The 24,637-nt window shown below is 43.2% G+C and overlaps 1 protein-coding gene across 3 annotated transcripts in view; it reads right to left on the reverse strand.

The window, feature by feature from the left end:
* Positions 1-24,637, reverse strand: part of PTPRG (protein tyrosine phosphatase receptor type G) — a 698,717-nt gene that overhangs the window by 20,485 nt on the left and 653,595 nt on the right. For all 3 annotated transcript variants that reach the window (XM_058678459.1, XM_058678457.1, XM_058678460.1), the window contains 6 exons: positions 17,398-17,489; positions 8,627-8,723; positions 4,302-4,384; positions 3,976-4,110; positions 2,912-3,046; positions 1,217-1,389 (listed from right to left, as the gene is read on the reverse strand). In XM_058678459.1, the coding sequence (XP_058534442.1) occupies positions 1,217-1,389; positions 2,912-3,046; positions 3,976-4,110; positions 4,302-4,384; positions 8,627-8,723; positions 17,398-17,489 (715 nt within the window). The remainder of the gene's footprint in view (positions 1-1,216; positions 1,390-2,911; positions 3,047-3,975; positions 4,111-4,301; positions 4,385-8,626; positions 8,724-17,397; positions 17,490-24,637) is intronic.

Here is a 24,637-nt window from a genome sequence, read left to right on the forward strand (position 1 = left end):
TGAAGGGATGTAATTAGGTATAGAAAATGTATGTTTAAGAAAACACAGGAAAAATCTGAATTCTGCAACACCTCTTAGCGGAATTCCCCAGTAGTACTCCCATCTCGTACATACTTGTTCGTACTCGGGCTTTTATCTCCATTTTGTGTCCAAAATGAAGTAGCAAAAAGGCAGAGGAGCTTTGGCAGTGGGCTTCCTTTGTAGAAGCTTTTGCAGAACAGGATCATGGCAAATGCTTACCAGTTGCCATGCAGCTGTGCTGCCTGCATCAGAGAGCAGCTAGCATCCAGCCTCAGACCATTTCACTTCCATTCTAAAAATGAAAGCATTTTTAAAAACCCTAAATGCTTAAATTAGCTGAGAAAATAGGCTTTACAAGCCAGACTCTTGATTTTTGCATACAGTACATATAAAGTAAACATTTAAAGAATTTAAGAGACAATCCTTTTATCTATGCTAAAAATACACTCTGTAGGCGTCCTTCAGAAAAGCCATTTACAAAAACTCCAAGTCTGGTATGAAGAGCTCTTCTAGCAAAGGTTAGCTTTTTTACTTATTAGGATCAACTTACACAGTTTCCTTATAAAAATGTGTATTTTAGTAATCAGAAACATGAGTTTATAAAGGCTAGAAACAGCTGCTTGAGAAAATGTTTTAGAAGAATGAGTAAGTAGGCGTATTGCTGTTGCTTAGTGAGTTTAAAAAACTGCAACCCATATGGGTTCCAGATCAGGTTCCAGCTGCCCCACTACCAATGCAGCTCCCTACCAATACAGTGGAAAGCAGTGGAAGATGCCCAGATACTTGGGCCCCTACACCAGGTGGAAGACCCATAAGAAGCCCCTGCCTTCAGATCCATTTATCCAGCTCCAGTCATTATGGCAATTTGGGGAATTAAATCAAGAAATGGAATCTCTTTCCCTCCCTAACTATGCCTTTCAAAAAAAAAATGCAGAAGCAAAGATCTGTGAATATGATGTGAATGTAGTCACTTTAGGATTATGTAGCAGTTTGTATTCATCCCTTTTTCCACGGGAGACTCTGCTTCTAAGTCAAAGCACTGGCTGACTTGGTATGGTCAGTGCCCTGGTGTACCCACATCATCAACCAAAGCAGCGCTAGGGTAACTGAGATTCATGTTCGCAAGGCCTTCCAGGCACAGCTCTGCCTAGGTGAGGCTGAATCCCAGGCGGGAGGCGAAAGGTGACAGTCCTACCTGCAGTGTACCAGCACTGGCCCCATGTCTGGCATCCGGGCTGCAGAGGACCTCCTCACGAAAGTCAGGACCGGAAGGGCATATTCAGGAACCCCCATGTCAGGCCACTGAGTGTAGTGATACTGGATCACGACCCTCTCGTTCTGACGGCCCTTGGGATTTCCCTTCTGACCCTAGGAGAAAGGAGAAAACGTAAGCTTTCTGGGCCCAGCAGCGTGGCCTAGCGGCTAAGGTCCTCGCCTTGAATGCCCCGGGATCCCATATGGGCGCCGGTTCTAATACTGGCAGCTCCACTTCCCACCGTGCTCTGTGCTTGTGGCCTGGGAAAGCAGTCGAGGATGGCCCAATGCCTTGGGACCCTGCACCCGTGTGGAAGACCTGGAAGAGGTTCCTGGTTCCCGCCTTGGGACCCTGCACCCATGTGGGAGACCTGGAAGAGGTTCCAGGTTCCCGGCTTTGGATCGGCACGTGCCGGCTGTTGCGGCTCTCTTGGGGAGTAAATCATTGGATGGGAGATCTTCATCTATGTCTCTCCTCCTCTGTGTATATCTGACTTTGTAATAAAATAAATAAATTTTTCTTTTTAAAAAGTAAGCTTTCTGGAGAAAAAACAGCTTAACGACATCAAGAACCATGGCCTGTGATCTCGCGCTTTCTCATTACTGTTCTGGGACTAAGCTATTTCATCTTGGTAGCCAACTTTCATGCCACTTGACTGCCTATCTGGTAAGACACAGTGCTACTGAGTTTCCTGTATTTCTGCCAACTTTGGATAAATTTACATGTAGAAAGAACAGTTAATCCTGACAGATTGGTTTTGGAGTCACAAAAATCACATTAAAAATGTGGGGAAATGTGAACCTTTGCAAGGTAAGGCAGTCACAATGTGACACACACTCAAGGATGACTAAAGCTGGGGAGCAAGTATTAACATCCTGTACTGTAAGCACCTGCATACCAAGCTGCTGTGCAGTAACTACACTCTCCTAACTAGCCTTTGTCTGCCACTGTGACAATCCAGGATTCTTGTGATACTGGATTTCGAACCAGAGGTATGCATACAACTTGAAAGCAGCATATCCATCCTACGGGATCTTCAGGAAAGTACTGGTTCTACAGAGAAGTATTTTACTAAGTCACATCACGTAACACAAGGCAACCAGCTCAGGCTTCTTCACGCCCAATAGTCTGTACATGTCTGCTCGTTCTCTGTTTCAGAAAGGGAGGGCATCTATTATGTAGCATTGTTTCCATTCTTACTGCACAGGAGAACCTGCTTCTCAGAAGCATCTTGTAGGACTAGAATTCCTCGGAACACTCTTTGGGAAACAATGCTCTAAAAGCTGTCAGATTGGAATGAAAAAATTAACTCCACAAACAGAAGCTGCCATCTTTGGTGAGCATTACCAAAACCAAAGAGGATGATTTCTTTTGGTTTGTTTTTAAAATGGGGTCTTTGTTCATGCAGAGATGAAAGCACTCAATCAGGCCAGTTAGATTCTGTTCTGTGCCCTGCCAGTAACTTTCACACCATGCATTGGTATCAATCAAAAGAGTTGTGAAGCAATGTTTCAAAAATACTTTTTAAAAACCTTTTTAAAAACCAAGTTGATGAGATTTGGCCTTGATTGTACAGTAATTTTCACAGAAGTATAAAAAGAGATGCTCTGGCAGTCCACCCAGTTCCTTTAGTACCTTTTTCATTTTCGTGTTTCTGATGGAGAAACGACGAACAGTATAGCAGGCATGTACTTTTGTGCTCTTCAGTGTGACGATAATGTTTCCATACTCCTCACTGTTCTCCGTTGGCCAGTATTGATCACATTTTCGCTGTAAGAAAAAAAATGTACATTATAACTACAGTTTAGGTAAGAATTGAAATTACAAAGCTATACTATAATCCTGCCTTAAATGAGTACTTCAGAAGGCCACTAGTATTCTAAATGACACAGGACATATTATAAAGGAAGTTGAAGTATCGTTTGAAAGATTGAGTTAGATTTAGGAGAACTAATGTACCTGCATTCCCAGGTACATTAGCAGGGAGCTGGATCAGAAGTGGAGCAACTGGAACTTGAACAGGTGCCTTCATGGGATGCTGGCATTGCAGTTGGCAGCTTAACTCACTGTACTACAATGCCACTCCCATTGCTTGTTTTCTACTTTTTGTTCTTTCTACTTAGAGTTCTTACCTTCTCTTATTTAGCTATGTGACTCATCGTTGTTGTCACTCAAACTTCACTTAAGAACGATGTCTTCACTTATTTGGCAGCCTCCCATATAATACTGTTAATCCCTACTGTCATAGTTAATTCCCAGTTGTAAAGTCTTGGCTTTCTTTCCCACTAGGCCATGTAGAAGTAACTTCTTCTGCCTAATAGTCTTTAAACCTGGCCAAATGCCTATTTTTTTCCAAGTGCACAAGGATGGCTTATTGAAGCTTAGCACATCGGAGCCTGGGTTCTTCGTTGAAAGTAGGCAGCTGGCTGACTGACCAGCCAGCCGGCCGGGACCAACACCCCTTACTGGGAGTGTGGCCACGATAGAACATTCTTAGGGTTTTTATAGGGGCAGTCCACAATAGCTTGAAAAGGGGAAATTCACAATAGTCTGCAAGGTGAGGGGAAGTTGCACACATTTCCTGCCTATCTGAGCTGGACAGCCCATGCCTCCACACGTGCCTGCTTGGTACCAAGTATCCCAGAAGCATATTGTGAAGGAAAACACATGATCAACTTAATAAAGCAAGAGGCTCTTACTCTTCCTTTTTCCACAAGGTTTGTAATCATGATGATGATTCCGGTGTTTTGCTCCCAAATCATCCTCCAGAAATCTTCAAATGTAGACTTTAAAGGTCCCTGGGTAGCAATGTAGGCTTTCGCTTTGTTGTAACCCTTCAAAGATGACACAGCACAAAGTCACAGGAAAGCATTATCAAAGAAACCCACTTGGTACTTCAGCTGCCTTCCATACCAAATGGTATGGGCTGTTTTCAGCGAAGGCTCAGTGCAGCGATGAGATACACAGTAGCGCCTCTGCTGCAGTGTTCTGGGTTCACAGGGTAATAAAAATACTTCTGACTTACATCGACATAGTTTGCGTTGATGTAGTCACTGTGCTTCGAGTCCTTTCCTGGTAGAGGTCTTAACTTCACTCTGCTGTGATCGTCTATAGAGAGGGGAAAAACAAAACAAAACAAAACAAAATCAGAGTGTTTCCTTTAAGAGGCCACTAGCCTTCTAAGGATGGAACAAGGCAACTGGGTAAGGTAGGATCTCCCAGCCCTGAGACAAACTTTGGGCAGGTCTAGTAAACAGACTATTGGAACCCAGGTCAAAAGCACAGGGCCATCTCTTTCTCAGATCCTGACCTGTGAATGTCTACAACGTCTTTCGTTACTCATCTTCTATCTCCTCCCCGTCCTACAGATACAGTAACTGTTAGATCAAGTCCAGAACATGTGTATTCAGGATATTCCATCAGCAAGTGCAGCTGGACTCCCCGTTACCTCGAAAGACTCTAAGTAATTGAGGGAACTGCTGTTCTTATGAATGTCATTGTAGGAATTACAAACTAAAGATCCAATTTCAAAAACTGGAGTTGTACAGACTAAACCCATTGTGTATGTGTGTGTGTGGGTGGGGGGGACAAAGGAATCAGGTCATGCATTTATTTTCCCTGGCTGGCAACAACAGAATGCTCAGGAGCCAATATATACATCCAATTGCTATTATCATAAAAAACTAGCTCAAAAACAGTGAGTAGATCCGCCTAGACAGTCCTGATTGCAGAATGCCTTCTGTGTTCTTGGAACTGTGACTAGCTCTTGGTTTCTGACAAACTCTCAATCTAGATTAGACGTGAAGCAGGTTGTCTGATGCATACTGGACTCAAATGAAAATTTTCTTCTAAGGCATCTGCACACAAACTACCATGCCTAAGTAACCCATTGGTTGTAATGCCTTAGTATCCATCAGTTTTATGCTTTATACTGACAAATGAGAATACATCATTGAAAGTTGCAAGCTCATGTTCAACACAAGGTAAACGGTTAATAATGAGGTGAAGTGGGGTGATGACATTCACATAACCCCTGACGATTGTGAAGGCTCTGTCCGAAGGCTTTGACACACTGCATCCTGTTTTTGACACACTTGGTCTGATTGTGCTTGTTTCTACGGCATTCATTTATCATGCTTTGCTGCACAAGGGCATTAATATTAGCATAGATGAGAGTGACACGGGATATGCCCAAAGTCTGAGCACCAACAGGCTGCTGTAACCCAACCCACTGAACGTGTTGAAGTACAACTATTTCATTTGAGCTTGTCAAAGTAAAAGCAAAAACAAACTAGTGAAACTATAAACACATTTAACCAGAGATGATGGTTTTCCAGAAAAAGGTATGAACCTTGGGCACGTGACCCTAAAATTGCCGTGATTTCTCCGTGTACTCTGTCATTTTCTTTGAGCAAAAGTATGCTGGTCAGAACATTAAGTATGGGTGTGTGTAAGGCATAGATGTCTACATATTCCTGTGTCAGCTGTAGGATCACACAACTCCTCACAATCATTTTAATTTTGTATATACAATCCCAACCCAATGAGTCTGAAGTAGAATTACCAAAACATACAGCCAGAGTAAACCCCTTCAGTGGCTGGTGAGATAACTAAAGCTGGATCCTTTATTCCTCCTGTTCGTTTTTATTTTAACCTCTTTGTCCTATCTCAAAGTAACTTAAAGATCTTTTAAAATTTTACCTAGAAGTAAAACCATCTCTATTCATAAATGGCATGATCTTGTATATAGAAATGTAAAATGGGTACACACAAGCACACCCGTACATGTGAATCAGGGCACAGGCTACATTCCAGCATTTATCCAGCATTTTGCTACTGCATCCTTGTCAACAGACGATGGCTCAAGTGCTTAGGCCCTTGCCACCACAGGGAATGCCCAGATGGAGCCGGAGTTAGGGCCCCAACTTTTTGGTCTGGCACAGCTTGGCTACTGCACATATTTGTGGAGTGAGCCAGGGGATGGAAGATCGTTCTCCTCATTCACTTTTCAGGTGGGTTATAAAAAAAGAAATTAAAAATGGGTTCAGCAAAAGTACAGGATGTAACACCCAACGCATAAAAATCATCTTTATTTCCTCTTAACTGGTTGGAGAACTGGATATTCTAATTTCTAAACTTGCCACAAAGCCTCAGTAATAAATAGTGTAGTACTGGCATTAGGGTAGACATGCAGCTCAACAGAACAGAACTGACAGTTCAGAAATAAACTGCTCTAGTCAACTAACTTTGAGTAAGGCTGCCTACATCATTCCATGGACAAAGTAGCGCCTTTCCAAGCAATGGCCCTGAGATACTTACACATCCACACCCAGAAGAATCAAGACAATCTCTTACCTCACACCATCTATAAAAACTAACTAAAATGCATCAAACATCTCCATGTGCAAGCCCAAATCCTAAAACTCTAGATTTAAAAACTGAGGTGTAAGTCTTTGTGATTTGGAATAGGCAGTGAAATATTTCTAAAATAGGACACCATAAGCACAGGCAAAAAGAGGAAACATAGATAAATGAGGTGTAACCAAAATTTTGAAATGTGAACTTTAAAGGATAGTATTAAGACAGTAAAAAGATACAGAATGGGAGAAAATATTTGCAAACTATATACTAAATATTTGACAGGAGATGTGTATCCAGAATAAATAATGACCACTTACAATCCAGCAATCGAAATGGTCCAGTTTAGAAAATGGGCAATGTATCTAAATAAACATCTCTCAAAAATATATGCAAATAGCCACTGAGCACAGTCAGCACCGTTAGCCATCAGAGGAAGGCAAATCAAAACTACAGTCACCATACTTACTAGGACGTTGTTAAAGAAAAAAACAATAAAAACAGAAAAAAAAACCCTAACATTGGTACAGTGTAGATGGTGACTGTTCCTGTTTTGCTGCTGCAAAGTTACAATCACTTAAGGAGGCAGTTTCATAGTTCCTCAAAATGCGAAAGTTACCATGTAGCCCAGCAACTGTATTCCTATATTGTATACCCGGAAACACTGCAAATACGCCTATACAAAGCCTTAGACACTGATATTCAAAGCAGCACGGTTTATAATACACAAAACTTCAGAATCAAAACCAGATGTCTATCAAGTTATGAATGAATCAACAACAGGATATTATGTATGTAAAGGAATACTTATTCAGCCATGGAAAGGAACATGGTGCAACAGAGAAGACACTTAAAAACATTATGCTAAGTGAAGGAGTCAACCATGAAAGCCACGTAGTATATGATTTCATTGAGATGAAATTTTTAGCATATGTCTATTGGTGCTTTGTAGGGGACATGAATAGGATAAAATCTCTTGTTCAGGTGCCAAAAAAATGTTCCAATACTAGAATGTGGTAATAACTGTACCATGTACTAGAAAATATTCTAATGCCTGCTGAATTGTACCTTTCCTTCAGCATGAATTTTATGCAGTATATACATGTTATTACAGCTATCTTATAATGCCATTATAGTATTGTTTCCATTTTAAGTGGCGCAAAGCAAATGCACCATGACATAAATCTTACTGATGTGTATACTGACCATGAACATCTGTGTCCTTAACAGACTCATCTCCAAGTCTGGGCACCGGGAATATTTCAGCTTCCAGGGTTTTTCAGATTTTGGCAATGTGCATAGACTTTACTAGCGGTGAGCGCCCACAGTCTGACAGCATGTCATCTGGAATGTTCCGACATTTTGGAGCATTGTGTTTGCTTTCCTAGATTAGAGATCCTCAATCTGTATCATCTGCCAGTGATTCAAGTGCCGCCTTAGAAGTGGCCTTCCAGCCATACCACGACTCGTGGCTCACAGGGTATCTTTCTGGGCTCCACAAGGAATGCCAATATAGTCCCTGGATTTTCCTGACCCATAGCTCGACAGGGCAAAAAAGGACTGAAGGCTCATCACGTAAGACCCATGGACACAGCCTTAGTTCTCTGAATTCAGCTTAGTTGATTCAATTTCCAATATTTCAATTTGTATTAAAAAGACTTGGATTTTGCTGGTTAAGAACAGTGCCAAGAAAGCCAAGTGAAATTCAAACTCTGGCTCCCAACATCTGATGTGACATTATGTGAAAACAGGGACACTCAGAACATTTTCTCCCAGTCACTTTCTTGAACTGTCAGATACTGACAGCCAGTGAGAGACTAAGGGACACTCGATGTCCTCTCTTGTTAGTATGGAAGACGGTCTAATGAAAGGTTAGCTTCCGTGCACCTCCCTCTCCAGGCACCTGGCACTCATTTCTTGGCCTTTACCTTCTACCTAATATAAAAATGGAGTTTCCTCACAGTTGAAGACAGTTTAACATGTATTACTCACATGCTAAAATGTTGATGTAGCGGTTTTTGTGCTTGTTATCCGGATGGTTGGAATGTTCCGCAGTGATGTTCATGTCGGCCGTACAGCGCTGCACTTCCTGCAGAGGAACACAAACAGCAAGATTTCAAACACACCCGACACAGAGGCACTGAGCACATCCACGGTCCCCGGTCTCTCCTCACCCCCAAAGTCATCATTTCCTTCCCAAACCCAACAACATCATTTCTGAAATATTAATAAACATATGAAAATGCGAACAAGGAATATATATTTCATTGTTTACTAATATGTCATCTGCTTCATTTAGGATTTTCAAGTAAGCATTAGGATGCAAAGAGAGACCTCTTTTTGAATGTCACCATCCATGGGTAAGAAAAAAAGAAGGTAACATCTATCAAATGTCATCAGTAGAAAAGAGATTTAAAAAACCAGTGATGGGGGCATGAGGACAGAGGCAGGGGAGCTCAAGACAGCAGAAGATAGCTTGCTTGAGTTTTTTTTTAAAAGATTTATTTATTTTTATTACAAAGTCAGATATACAGAGAGGAGGAGAGACAGATTTTCTGTCCAATGAGTCACTCCCCAAGGGAGCCGAAACGGCCGGTGCTGCACCGATCCGAAGCCGGGAACCAGGAACTTCTTCCAGGTCTCCCACGTGGGTGCAGGGTCCCAAGGCTTTGGGCCGTCCTCGACTGCTTTCCCAGGCCACAAGGAGGGAGCTGGATGGGAAGTGGAGCTGCCGGGATTAGAACCGGTGCCCATATGGGATCCCGGGGCATTCAAGGCAAGGACTTTAGCCACTAGGCCACACCACTGGGCTCTTGCTTGAGTTTTAATATAGTGAGAAATTCCAAGAAATATGACTTCTGATTTATAACACACTTAGACGCATAGCATTCTTTTATAACCGTGAGCCTGCAGACTGGCTATAAAGACTGAGTCCTGAAGTGACACTGTCATACAATCTTGCTACGATGTCAACAGGAAGCGTCTTCGTGGAATACGGTATATTATGACAAAACTGCGAAGCTTTTGGAGACGGCACCACAGGCGTGCTAGGGCAGAGCTCTACCTGGGCACCGGCGTCTTATGAACACAGTGGCTTGGATCCTGGCTGCTCCCTTCCAAGCCAGCCCTCTGCTTATGGCCTTGGAGGGCAGCAGAGGATGGCCCAGGTCCTTGGAACCCTGCACCCATGTGGGAGACCGAGTGCCTGGCTCCTGGCTTTGGATAGGCTCAGCTCTGGCCATTGCAGCCATCTGGGGAAGAGAACCTTCTCTCTCTTTCAGTAACTCTGCTTTCCAACAAAACCAAAATAAATCCTTAAAAAATGCAGATTTCAATAACTTTCTGCATTAAAAAACCCACTTTTTAAAAAGAAAAATGTTTTAAACAGAACCACAGAGGGGGAAAAAGCCCATTTTCAATCACATTTTTCCACAAACTTTTTGAACTCCCTTGCATATAGCTCAAATTTTCAGTGTGTAGATCAGACAATTATGGCTCTGACAAAGTATTTGTGAATGCTAATTTTATTAAAAAGTATGCTTCTCTGGGGCTGGTGTTGTAGCATATCAGGTGAAGCTGCCAACTCAGACATTGGTATCCCATATCAGAGTGTTGGTCTGAGTCCCGGCTGTTCTACTTAAGATCCATCCCATTGTTACTGTGTTTCCCACTGGTACTGTGCCTGGGAAAGCAAAGCAAGACGGTATGGGTGTTAGGGACCTGCCACCCATTGGGGATCCTTGCCTTCAATCAGTACAACAATGACTGGGTCATTTGGATAATGAACCTGTAGACAGATTACTCGGTCTCTCCCTCTGTCTAACTCTGCCTTTCAAATAAAATTGTTGACAACTAACCGAAAAACAGAAGTATCCTCCTTCAGCAAAACAGTAGTGACAGCAAGTGACCGTCTTCACTACCCTGGCGATGGATATAAACGCCATCTATGAGCTCAGAACAAGCTTGCTGAAAAGTCAAAATTTTCGGGCCCGGCAGCGTGGCCTAGTGGCAAAAATCCTAGCCTTGAAAGCCGCGAGATCCCATATGGGCGCCGGTTCTACTCCCAGCAGCTCCACTTCCCATCCAGCTCCCTGCTTGTGGCCTGGGAAAGCAGTCGAGGACGGCCCAATGCATTGGGACCCTGCGCCCGCGTGGGAGACCCGGAAGAGGTTCCAGGTTCCCGGCTTTGGATCGGCGCAGCACCGGCCTGTTACGGCTCACTTGGGGAGTGAATCATCGGACGGAAGATCCTCCTCTCTCTCTCTCCTCCTCTGTGTATATCTGGCTGTAATCAAATGAATAAATCTTTAAAAAAAAAAAAAAGAAAAGTCAAAATTTTCTGCACTGTTATGCTTCTAACCCAACAAACTACTGGAGAAAACTAATAAGGGAAGTCATTAGCAGGGCACAGCTGCCACAAAGAACAGGCGCAAAGTAGCACAAAATTATCAGGAGAAATGTTTTACATATAACAGATGTAACAGTTTAGAAGCCTGAAGACTTTGTTCTCACAAAAGAGTTGCATAGCAATTATGGATGTTTTCCACAACATTTACATTAGTCTTCACAAAAACAGGGAACTAGTTGTCTTTCATATTCACAGAGTACTTCCCAGTGAGAAGTGCCCCCTTCTTGTCAAAGGGAAATTTATTGTAATCAAAGAACTTAAGGTATAGAAACAAAGAATTACTTTTTGTTCAAAGAATTCATATTTGCTGAGTCTGCATTCTTGGAAGGTAAATATTAACATTTTTCGTAATTGTACTCCCTCCCAGCTGTCCATAAAAAAAAATTACACTCACAAGCATTACTTGTGTCTTGGGGAGAGTATGCCTTACGCGGCAGCTCTTCCCAGTATCTTAAGCAGATCTAACAGGCTCTGCTCTCTTCTGGTCTCAAATAGTTCATAATCTGCTCGGCAAACACTGGTCTCAGCAGCCTGAAGGCTCTCTTTGGCCCTTTTCTCCAAAATGAGATCATGAAGAGTCAGCACGCCACGTCCACATCTAGGGGGACAGAAAGGGGGCGAGCCCGACCTGGAATACGGGCCCTTGCCGGGCACACTGCTCGACCAGTTTCAAGGGGCACAGACGTTGGAACACAGATTGGTGTTCTGGATGCCATCCATGTGCTCGGTTTACAAATCCCACCCTTTTGTTTCTGGGCTTGAAGAGGGCTGGGTTATTCAGGCAAACTTATCCTGAGAGACCCTCCACTGGAGTTCCTTAGTGTGTCACTGCCCCCCCCTCCCGCCCCCGTGGTATGAAGTGCATCCCGCGGGCTACGCACCGAGGCTGTGGCTCTATTGTCATACAGTGCTATAGACCATGACTGCCTGGGAGCAGCTGCCTGCACTGGCTAAAGCAGGCAGGCGTTCAACACGGTCAATCACACCCTTTGTTATCAGAAGCTCTTGGTCTCACCCATTGCCTCTACTTCCCTTTTCCAATTATGGGAATGACAGAGAACAAAGAAATGTCATAAATAACATTAAGTCTGATTTTCTGAGAATCCATGGGGTTTGCCTAAGGGCCCTGTGATCGTGTCTTGTGGGTAATAATGTCATCTGTAACTCCTCGCAGTGCTGTGTGGGCTCACTGAGATGCTGATAACATCTGATCCTGGAGTCCTCCGTCAGAACTGGCATTTCAAACTTACTGTGACTTGAATAGGTGTCAAATCCCTCCAACGTGACACTGGCTGATGGTATGTGTATAGTCAACTTACTTATTCTGTACTCCGGTTAACAGTTCAGGACTCAAACTTATCTGTATTAGAACATTCTTTTTGAGAATCTGAGGTTTATGACTATTAACCAGTAATTAACTCCAGAATAGGGCCTGTGGAAAGCAGGTTTAAAATGAAGTGCAGATCAAAAAGATGGACAAACAAGAGGCTGATGTTGTGGCTTAGCAAGTTAAGCCTGTGTTTGCCGTGGCAGTATCCCATACGGGCACTGGTCCGAGTCCTGACTATTTCACTTCTGATCAAGCTGCCACTAATTTGCCAGGGAAAAGCAATTTAAGTCCTTGGACCCCTGCACCCACGTGGGAGACCAAGAAGATGCTCCAGGCTCCCAGCTTTGGAGCAGCTCAGCTCTGTTGTGACCACTTGGAGAATGAAGCAGCTAATGTAAGAGCACTCTGTATCTCTGTAAATTTGCCTTTCAAATAATAATAAATTTTTTTTAAGTGAATAAACAGAAATAATAGCACATGCTGACCTGCAAAACTCTACGGAGATTAGACAGGCTGCATGCGGTCCTTGCTGGGAGCAGCATGAATAGCAGCTGAAGCACTGTTCTGTCCCAGGGCTCAGCTCAGTTAAAAAAAAAAAATCACCATCATCAACAACAAAGACTATGCAGAAATCTTTCAGATGACTCAGAAATCTTTCACAAAGCAAGAGACGATGAAGGTGTTTTAGAACCAGTAGCCAAGTGGCAAAATGAGTTTTTTGCATGTCACTTTTACTGTCAGTGTTCGGGAAGCCTGTGTCTTGAGCAAAGAGGGCTGTTCTAACCAAGGACGAACTGGCTTGGGTCATGACGGCAGCCTGGCACTGGTACAGGGTCAGACACACTGGCTGGTTCCCTATGAGTTTCCCTGCATCATCTTGCTTCTACTGAGGCCAGAAAGGACTGTGCACTGACTTTTCCAAGTGTCGGGTTCATTTTGTTATTTCCTTTCACAAAAGTTTCTGTGTAATTTCCAGCTTCCCTAGACAGACATTCCAGGTGCCCTTCCCACCTTCTGCAAGCTTCTTCCCCAGTCTCCAGCAGGACTGGATTCTGTGCTCTTTGGTAATACCACACGGTCTCCCGCTCTTGGCTTTTGTCATTAGCCTTGCCAGGAAGGCCTGTTTCTGTCTGCGTCTCCCTTTCCCTGAGTCCTTCTTCCCTCCAGGAGAGACACCCATCTTGGAAAACACAACCCAGCACCTGTCATTCTGCAACTGGCTTAGAATGTAGAAATTACTTTGTATGACCGTTTTGCATTTTAGCTCTCTCCTTTTTCTCACTCTTCATCAAAATCTTAATTTAAATGACTAGCTTTCTGCCTAAGGATTTTACTTTTCTATATGGTAAAAGATATAAGCTCATATCTTAGGACTGAGTCGCAGGAAGCCCCACAGGGCCCTGTCCTACCCTCTTGCACGCACTGGTATTTGTGGAGCCTTGAAGTTCACTGCAAAGAAGCCTGCATTTTATGTCATTTGCAACCCTGCAAGTCTCCATTAATTACATCAAGTGCTTGTGGCCACTGGTCCCTCAAGAGCATGGGCTCAGCTGGATGAAGCTCTGTTCTCTTGATTTCAGATGAACAACCAGCCCAAATTTTACTCAGCTGGTTAACTATAATAGGGCTATCCCCCAAAGGCTCTCGTGAAGTGCCTGTGGACCTCTGGCCTCATCTGGGCATTCAGCCTTTAGAAATCACATTCTCCTAAGCCCTGGCTGTTCATTCCGCTGACCCACAGTTCTGGATCTCTCCACCTTTACCAAGAGCATGCGCCCCGCTGCATCTTGGCCAGTTTTGTGCACTGTGACTGTGATGGCTGGGGGACAGGCTGTTAATCCGTCACCACTCTTCTGGGAGGTCACACCCTGGGAAGGACAGCTCAGGGAGGCAGGGAGACGGGGACAACAAACATTAGCCCGAGTCAAGGACGGATGTTACTTTGCATGACTGCAACATCTGCTAGGGTCTGATGTCACCAGCTTCTTACAGTTACTGCCACGTATCTGTCAAGGACAAAAAAGCTATCTTTCAACCTTACCTCCAGACAGAGCCTCCAAATAACCAATCGATTATTTATATCATTCGACCCAAGCAGCAGGGTTCTGAAATGATGACAGTCACCAGAACATTTTTCACGCCCAAGATTTTTAAGTAAGACGAAGCAAACGGAACTTTGAGATGCCCAACCAAAATGCACAGCCATCTTGCTGCTCTAGACTTGAACTTGCTCTAGCTTCTGAACTTGATACCAGAGTAGGGCATTGCTTTCATTCTGCCTATTTTCTAACGTAGCTGTGGACACTCTAGTCTCCTCACCGACTGTGTTCATTGAGATCTAGGACTGTGTCAAGTCCATTTTTGTGCCTTATCATATGTAGGGAATGGCACTGTCATATGAACTGCTTGATAGCCAAATAGCGGTTATCCAATATAATTCCATGCAATCTGATCTTTGCTACTGGATAAGACAGTTCCATGTCTAATTCTTGGCCTTCAGAGAGGCCCTGGGACATCAATGACCATGCCATGGCCAACTACTGCTCACTAGTGGGTGGATCCCACCCTCCTTCCCATTTTTCCCCACCCTGTTATGCCAAGTCACTGTTTCTGGATCACTCTCAGACCATCCCTGGAAATCTAGCTTATTTCTCTTGGTGACATCAGCTCAGCTCATGTCAGGGCACGACTGAGAGTCTGGGTAGCACCGTGATTCATCAAGTGAGGGGAATCGACAGCCCTGGGATTGCACTGCGCTGTTGCCATTTCAAAACGCAGCCAACTAATGCTTCGCTGCCCTTACCTGTAAATGGGGACAACAGAACAGCACCTGTCTCTTGCAGTGGTTCTGAGGAAGCAGTGCTAACTAGATGCCGGCCACGAGGATTCACACAAATGCATCTGGAAATCGGGCACTGAGATAATTCCTCTCTTAACCATAATGCAAGTTGTTTTAAATTGCAGAAAAATTTTTTTCTATCCTTCCTTATATAGGCTGTTACTGTGTGTTTATAAAACAGCTGAACTACTTTCTTATGTAGCCTGTTACCAGTGCCGCCTTTTAGCAGTTACCAAAAAGGAGTAGTACAACTGTTTAAAAATACTTCGAATTTTTGCTAAATTAGAAAGTGACAGTCTACTGGTGAGCACTGGGACTGTGTAACTCTCCCCCTTTCTGTTGCCACTTCACTGTTCTTTTTAGGAAAGAATATTCTTCCTAATCTGAATAGCTTTGATTTGTAAATCTTGCGAGTCAGGAAAGACTGTGAGATGACAACAGAATAAAGGCCATTCCCTGCCCACCCTCCTCATTCTACTTCTGTCACTGGCAGCTAGCAGTACTCTCCCCATACAGCCCAACGTAGGGGATTGAAGATTTCAGCCACAGTTTTAACAACAGTGTACAGATGCTCGGGATTTGTTAACAGACGTGATTTCGAGGCAGAAAAGTCCATTTTAAGTCAGATCAAGTTTACAGAGGTGTAACTGATTATTTTGAATAATTAAATGGTGTCAAAACCAGCTGTGATGAATAGCACTGGGGTCTCAAATCATACATAATTGAGAAACCCGAGTTGCATTTGATCATCCTGATCAAATTCTGTTCTCTGGAGGATAAATGTTTGTCCTGCATACCATCAACATTGTTAAATGCCTCAATATTCTTGCTCAGCCATCCGGCCAACAGTCAATTGAACTAAATCACTTTAACACCATGCACATTTGTTGTCCTCATGAATACAAAATGTTTGACTTCAACCATGTTCTCTGTCACTGGCTAGCTACCTTTTGGGGGTGTGCATCTAACAGAAGCATTAGATACTTGACTGGCTTTTGTTGTGTAAAGCATACAACTTGGCAGAGTCCAAGTGAAGGGTTCTTTCTCTCCACCATCTTCGTAAAAAAACAAAAACAAAAACAAAATAATAACTAACAGAAAATAACCTAGTGGGCAACCTAATTTAAAATGGGTTGTCTATATAGGGTTGCATTCTGATAGTCTTTGGGGACCCCACATCAGCACAGAGGCAGGCCTTTATGTCCTCTCTGGATTTCTCCTTTCATACACAAGATGAGCTGCAGGGCCCCTGGGTGGTTCCCGCGTGCTCACTGCCTGGCATTCCACCTGAGCCCCACAACCAATGCAATGGCAAGAGGTGAGTAGGTCAGCCATCATCACCATCCTCCTTTCCATTTTTGAAGTAGAAATGAGACAGAGGAAGCAGCTGACTTACCCACAGAGCTAGAAGACAGCTGAGCTGCCATGAAAACTTGGCCTCGGCAGCACAGTGCTGGCTGCCAGAGATGCGCCTCGGTGAGGAAAAGGGCAGTCTGTTTAATAGCTCCTCATTGACGCCCTGTCACTGCTGAACTGGCACAGAACCCAGAGCTGGCAGGGTGGTGCCTGCTGCTCTCCACCTTGTTTCCGACACACCAGTTCTTAAAATCAGAAGCCTGTCTTAACCCACGTCTTTTCCCTGAGTGATTAATAATCATGGAAACAGCAACAACCATGGATAGCACCACTTTTAATCATTAACTCAGCACTTTCATACATGCTGAATATTTCTTGTTTTCCAGTAACTTTAGGATGCGGTGATATTCGCACCCTTTGGCAAAGTGGGGGAAGCGGGCATCAGAGAGGAGGTAATTGGCCCAAGGATTCCAAAGTTCTCTCCTGGAGCCAGCATCCTTGGGTGCCAAGTCCGCTGCTTCCAGGACATGATGTGTGTTGTAGAAACCATGCAGAATCAGTGATCTCTGTTATGACTGATGTTCCCAGTTAGAATGAAGAGGTAGCATGAACCTGAAACGCAGGCCCAACTAGAGCTTGCTCCCAGCTGGTGCTCAGGGCAAGGGCACTCAACTCCCCTCCGCCTAATTTTACAGAAAAAAGAATGTCTGCAAAGGCTATCACTGGAAAGAACAAAAGTCTCCACTTTTCAGATATACTGTTTGTTTGGCTTAGAACAGAAAAAGGTGCATAAGAGCCGGTGATGTAGACCTTCTGGTTTTCAAACATACCTCAAAATCCTCGGAGAACCCATGCTGGTTATTAGAATAGAGCTCACCAACGTGTTTCACAAACTGTTTGACAGGAATGGCTTCCATGTCATCTGGGGGAATAAAATGGTATTCAAAGTCACAAGGAATGCTTCCATACAATACATGACACTGATACAGTGGAACACACATTGGAGACAATTCCAGAACTGGACCACCTAAAATACATGTCCTTGAATTAGAGCCTCCAGATTTGTTTCACATTAGGCTCTCCTGAGAACTTGAGATGCCTGCCTACCTGCCAGGTTAGTGGTTACCAAAGAAGGTGCATGACGGTGGTCAAGGGGGTGGGAAGCGCAGTGTCGTGGCACCTGCATAGAGCTGTTGCTTGTGATGCCAGCTTCCCTTATTGGAGCAGCAGCTGCCGTGGTTCAGATTCTACTCACCTCAGAGAGCAGTGGATAATGACCCAGGTCCCTGAACTGCTGCTACCCTGTGACTCAGCTAGAGTTCCAGACTCTGGGCTTTCCCCTGGCTGCAGCAGCAAATCAGGGCGGCTGTGACCAGCAGCAGGAAGGTATCTGTCTTTTGCTGCCCCTGCTACTCTGCCTTTCAAAGACCTCCTTATTTTTACGTAAAGGTACAAACACAAATCCTTTCACATTTTTATGCTCAAGGTCATTAACATAATAAAACAACTGCATCATGTTTTGCTGTCCTGGAAAGGTCAATGCACCAAGGATACATATCCGCTAATAAAGCTTCTCACAGTCTGGGTTTCTGTTTCCATTTTCTATCTGTCGTTTTCAATGGGATCAAACATAGACTTGGACCAACTAAATTCACTTCCAACCTACTGAGAAATCTTAATTATAGACAACATGTTCAATGGCAAGTCCCTTCAATGGTTCAGAATTTTAGTTTGACAGCTGTACACCAAATAATCAGACTGAATTACTGGACTGTTTTTGATGTTTACAGACGAGGTATAGATTCAGGAAGACTCCACATTCCAATTTATTGTACTGTCACTTCCAAAGGATATTTCCAGTTCAAGAGCAAGACAGTGTGTTGTAACTATATTGATGCAGGTATAGTCCGATACTTGAGTTGTGCTATTCAACAGCAACATCCAACCAACTGGGGCTCCCCAACCTCCTTCCTCCTTCCTCCCTCGACCCTCCCCCGCAAATATTTCCTTTTAAAAATACTCTGCTGAATTTGAGATAAACAACAGACATGACATTTACTTTATTCAGAGTGAAAGATCTTTGGCAAACGCACAAACATCTAAACTGCCACAGATGCTTTTCTTAGCAAAGGGTATGAAGATCTGTATGTGTAAATGAGGTCCTACTTTGGCAAGAATTTTATAGATCCAGGCCTGACAATCTGATTTCTCTTCATCTGGTGACAGTTAACATTGACTATGTCATTCCTTCTCTACTTGCTTTCGAGAGAGCAAAGCTCCAGGGTGGCTTTTTGCATCTATTGACATTTTCAAACTTGAATCATTCTTAAGCGGAAAATAGCATCTCTTATACTTTAAGGAAGGTGACTTATATGTTCATAACCCAAAATGATTAGCATAGAAATGTTGCTTATCAAGTAGGTGGTACCCTGTAAGCACTAATTTTTTCTCTGTGTGAACAAGTAAAACCCTAATCATTTTAACAGGCAACCTTAAGAAAAAAAATTGCCAAGTTATTTACAAATATTGCAGGATCGAAGATGTTCATGAATATGCAATCATTTTGTATGCCCAAGAAATCTATAGCTCCCACGATGTAACCAGCATTAACAAAGTAAGCGGAGCCAAAATGTTTCCCCAGAATATTTAGCAGAATGCACGGTTCAAGGAAAATTTCCAAAATTTTCTGATCAATTCACTTAAAATGTTCAGAAGTAAGCAAATTCCGTAATAACGCCCCGATGGCAGTGAAATGATTTTGAGGTATGTTGAACAAAGAGTCTATATATATTATTAATGTATGTGCATACACACACACACACACACACAGTTGAGTGTCTTTGTGAGAGAAGTGCAAGGATAAACTCATCTTTGGTGAAGAGGAAAAGACAAGTAGTGTCATGGGAAATAACCCCACCAGCAGCCGTGTATACACAAAATAGCAGTTCTCTTATTTACCCAGGAAAAGGTTAACACTGCTTTCAAAAGCACAGTGATATCGTTAATAGTAGAATGGAGTGAGCACGACATTTATTCCACGACACTTAAGAATTCTTAGCTTCCCCAAAAATGGTGTCATGACAAAGGATGTGGGTGGTAACTCAGAGTGAGTAAACATATCAGCCGCAGGGCTGTTCTACTGCGTCACACATTTTTCCAGATCACCTGATTCTAAGGTAAAAAATCATGGCACTTTAAAGGCCACAGCCCACCTTAGATCACTAAAATAAGTGCTTTCAGGTTAACAATTTATTGTTCTTTTCTTGCCAAGTCCCCAAGCTAATGTCACACACACTCAGCATTCAGACCACCTGCCACCCCCCATTGCTGGAGCTGCAAAAATTTCACAGATCTCAGTATGATAATCAAGGAAATGAATGACTCACTAGTCTCTCCAATTTGCATAAAATTCTCCTAACATGAGCCAAAGGATTGTAAAATTAATGACACTGGCAGAAGGTGAGGCAATTAGGAGAGTATCCTAGATATGACCTGCTCAGGTTTGGTCCAGAAAAATACTATCTAGTACAAGACATTATTATCAATTCCCATCTGAACCTGAGTTTCATTAAAGATTGCACAGAATATTCCAAGGACATTACATGTATTAACTTGTTATTGAAAGAGTTTCTGTCGTCACACTTCTCTCACTATGGAGCAAACAAGTTTGGTTTCACCCAAGTCTACTGTACCTCAGGGGATGCTGCTTGCCCGAGGGAGCTCTGAGAGAGAATGGAAAACCACCTAGGATGCAGTGAGGTCTTAGGGAGACTACATCTTCTGAGAGGTATTCATTCTTTGGAAGAGAGGAGTGTAAAGAAGTGATGGCAAGAGAGGGATCTAGTAACAACATCCTGCAGAGTACAAACGTTTGGGGCAGCTGTTGTGGCATAGGGAGTTAAAATACTTTTCTTCACGACTGCAAGGTGTCAGTTCAAGGGCCGGCTACTCTGCTTCTGAGTCAGTCTTCTGCTAATGTGCCTGGGAAGGCAGCACTGATGGCTGCCACTTCAGTCCCTGCCACCCATGTGGGAGACACAGATTAAGTTCATGGCTTGGGGCCTAACCCAATCTGTCTTTATTAAAGTGTGTTAGTATAAAGACAACAGATTTCATATTATAGGTATTTTATAGTTATGATTCTAAGAAGTACCTGTACTTCCATCCCTCCCTTTAACTTACCTTCGAGTCTCTTTCTTTTATAAAGAAAAAAATCTTTAATTTTTACAAAACCAGTCTTTCAATTTACAGTATAGCCACAGACTTAATACGCCACTAGCCATAAAGCCCAAGAAGCAGAAACAGCACTGTTCCTCAGGAGTAGAGCGGGGGCTAAAAAGAATAATCAAACCAGAAGGTGTCCATTTCCTTGTTACACCTTTGCTGTATTCCATATTTATCACCATAGGCCAGAAAAAAAACATGATAGTTGTCCTTTTGGAACTGGCTTATTTCACAAATAATGGTTTCTTGTTGCATCCATTCTAGTGCAAAAGACAGGATTTTATTTTATTTATTTATTTTTTCACAGATGAGTAGTATTTCATAACATATATGTATACATTCCACACTTTATGTATTTATCAATTGATGGCTATCTTGGTGGTCTCACATCTTCACTACTGTGAACTGAGCTGCAAACAGCCCAGGTTTTTGTGCTAATGGAAACGAAATCACAGATGGAAGATCTCTTTCTCTCTCTCTCTCTCTCTCCTGACCCAACCCCCATCAACTTGCCTTTTATGTAAATAGTAAATGTTTTTCTGAAAATGATTAAAAATGCTACAATAGGATGGATATGGTGATTTTGGTGAGCATATATATCATTTGTGTGGTGGAGGTAATGGGAGAAGTATGCCAGCATCAAAGTACTAATAGTATCATGCCAGTTGGTCTAGTCAAACAAGACCTCTATTTGTTAAGTCCTGACATTTGCCAGAGACTGTGCTGTGTTTCATACATTTATCTTATTTGAATTAAGTGAAAGGAGCTTAATTAGTCTTACAACACCCATTAGGAAACAGGCACCTATTTCAAGGTGATGAGCTGAGATTTGAACCTGGGTTTACTGAACCCAAAGTCTATACCATGATGTTCTCTGCCATATTGCTTGTCTTCATACTCAAAACACCATGGTTTTGATAAACACAGGAAGTAACCAAAAATTTACCCTGGTTAACATGATAAAATATTACTTTAACATGCTGTATTGGGCCCAGCATGGTGGCCTAACGACCAAGGTCTTCGCCTTGAACGCACCAGGATCCCATATGGGTACCAGTTCTAATCCCGGCGGCCCCGCTTCCCATCCAGCTCCCTGCTTGTGGCCTGGGAAAGCAGTCGAGGATGGCCCAAAGCCTTGGGACCTGCACCTGTGCAGCAGATCCAGAAGTGGCTCCTGGCTTTGGACTGGCTCAGCTCTGGCCGTTGCGGTCACTTGGGGAGTAAATCATCGGACAGAAGATCTTCCTTCCTGTCTCTCCTCCTCTTTGTGTATCTGCCTTTCTAATAAAAATAAATCTTTTAAAAATGTTGTGCCAATATTTTTGTTTGGGGAATTTTCACATGCCAAAGCTTTAAATTAGGCAAAAAAACAGACCACTACTGTTCTCCCTAAGTCCAACTATTATGAAATATTTGATCTAATTAAAACAGTACATAAAAGGTGGGCTAATTGCTATTGAATGATTATCTATGCTTAGTTCCAACATTCTAGTTTTTCACGTGTTTTATCTGAGAGGGAAGGAGGGAGGAAGAGGGCAGTGCAGAAGGAGAGAGAATGAGAACACAGCATGAACAAATGACGGCTTCTCCGCTAGCCCTCTCCCTACACACCTCCAACAGCAAGGCTTAAGTCAGGCCAGGAACTCAATTGGGGTCCCCTACGTGGAAGTCAAGAACATGAGGCGTCATCTGGCACCTCCCAGGGTAAGCATAGCACAAGGCTGCAACTGAGAACACAGCCATGCCTTGAGCCCCGGCACTGACTCCATCACAGACTGTAGACGTACCACTGGATGACTTCACCACCACATCAAATACCTCCCTGTGCCCCATTTTAACTTGTATTAGTTTACAATTCACCTTTGCAAATGAGGCCTTTTATTTAGATTCATCTGCTGCCTTGGTGCTGCGTTGAAGCTAGAAATTAGTCTTTTGTTTGTCAGTACCCAGTGCAGATTCTTACAAGCGGATATACTGATGACAGCAGCTTCTACAAGCAAAGTGCCCAACCAGGTACAGTACTGCAGCACTACCAAAACCAAACACCAGCGTGGTTGAGCACAAAGAAAAAGTATTCCCCACATCTATGGGTGGGCCTCAGGTTGTCTTGAGTCCTCAGAATTATTATAGGGAGATCACTAATACTTAAAGCTTTTGGAGGCTACATTATGTGCTTTATCTTCGACCTTAAACCTCAGTTAACTAGAAAAGCGGAACTGGTAGACCATCACCTTGGTGATGCCAGGTAAACACTGTGTTTGAATACCTCCTCGCCAAGATGTGTAGGCACTGGAATTGCCCAGCTTATGGTCTATTTTAAGAAAAGATTGCTCTGTGCTTGCTCTGAGAGTTGTACACTAAAAATTCCAGTTAAGTCATGCATTCCAGTTAACTCATGAATCTCTGCGACATTCACGTAGCTCTTGGCTGGTTTCTGAAGCCTATCTCCAATTCCAACTGAATCTGATGGAGGGCAGGGAGCAGGTGCCAAGCCCTACCATCCCAGTCCCTGCTTAAGTTAGTGCTGCTCAGTGCTTAGTCACCCACTCAGCCTGTCTCCCTAATCCCGGTCATCTCAACAGAGCCGTTAGCAGGCCTTGTGAAGGCCCAGTGCACAGAGCTCCATTTGAGGAACTCAGCCTGTCTACAGTCTGCTCTCTCAGGTTCCCACAAGCCACCTGGAGTTGATTCTGGGTCAATTCTGGAAGGCACAGCAATCAGGAAATAGAACAGTATCAAGACAGTAGTTCCTGAGGGAGGGCTCAGCAAATAGATTTTTTATCTAAATCGTACTCTTAGCGTTTAGGGAGTGGTATGGCGATGGGAACATTTTATTTCCTAACATAAAAAGAACTCTCTTCATTTGGGCCACAATGAAGTCAGTAAAGTAGGGGTTTCATTATTGTCAAAAGACCAATGGATTGCCTTTGGAGGTAATCACTGTATAAATAAAATATGCCAACAAGGTCGGGTTATTCCCAATGGGTTTCAACTGCGTGTTTAAAACCCCTTTATGTGCTGGCACCCTGCTGAAGCCAGTGACCTTCAAATTATTAAGATGAATTTTAACTGCTGGAAAGGCATGAATCATTTCTGGATTTCTAAGGTACTAGTTAGCAGCAACATTTTGTTTTAGAATGCTCTTATTAGCAAGATTTTCCAATTTCCAGAGAAGAAAGCATTTGTAGGGACATTTGCACATTTTGGGAAGCTCTTGCCATATGTTCTATCAACAGGGTCATTTCTTGAGCTGAGGTCTGATTTTTCAGTTTCTCTATAATGAAAATCTGAATGACAAGATAATACAATGCTGAAAGTTTAATTTCTGGATGGGCTGTATTGGCAATGCTTTATTAGGAACTGCAATGAAAATATTCAAATTTCCTATTTAAACAAAGATTTGCTTATTTATTTTGAAAACTGGAGTTACTGAGGAAGAGAAGAAGGAGAGAAAGAGGGAAGGAAGGAGAAGTGTATTCCATCCACTGGTTTACTCTCAGATGCTGCAACATCCGGTGTTGATGGAAGCAGGCAGAAGCCAGGAGCCAAGAGCTCCACTGGAGTGGCAGGGGCCCATGCACTTGAACTATCTTCAGCTGCTTTTCCCAGGCCAGTAACAGGGAGCTGGATTAGAAGTGGAATAGCCAGGACACAGACCGGTGCCCACCTGGGATGCCAACACCAAGACAGAAGTTTTACTAGCTGCACCACAATATCAGCCCTACCAAGTTTGTTATTTCAAATGAAAATCCAAGCAATGCTTCCGAGGCTGCTACCACTGACTGATGCTTTGTTTTTGTTAGGCTCCTTCCACATACATGGGCTGGTTTCTATCTTCCTATGGGA

Source organism: Ochotona princeps, chromosome 21 (genome assembly GCF_030435755.1).
Source record: "Ochotona princeps isolate mOchPri1 chromosome 21, mOchPri1.hap1, whole genome shotgun sequence".
Taxonomy (NCBI): domain Eukaryota; kingdom Metazoa; phylum Chordata; class Mammalia; order Lagomorpha; family Ochotonidae; genus Ochotona; species Ochotona princeps.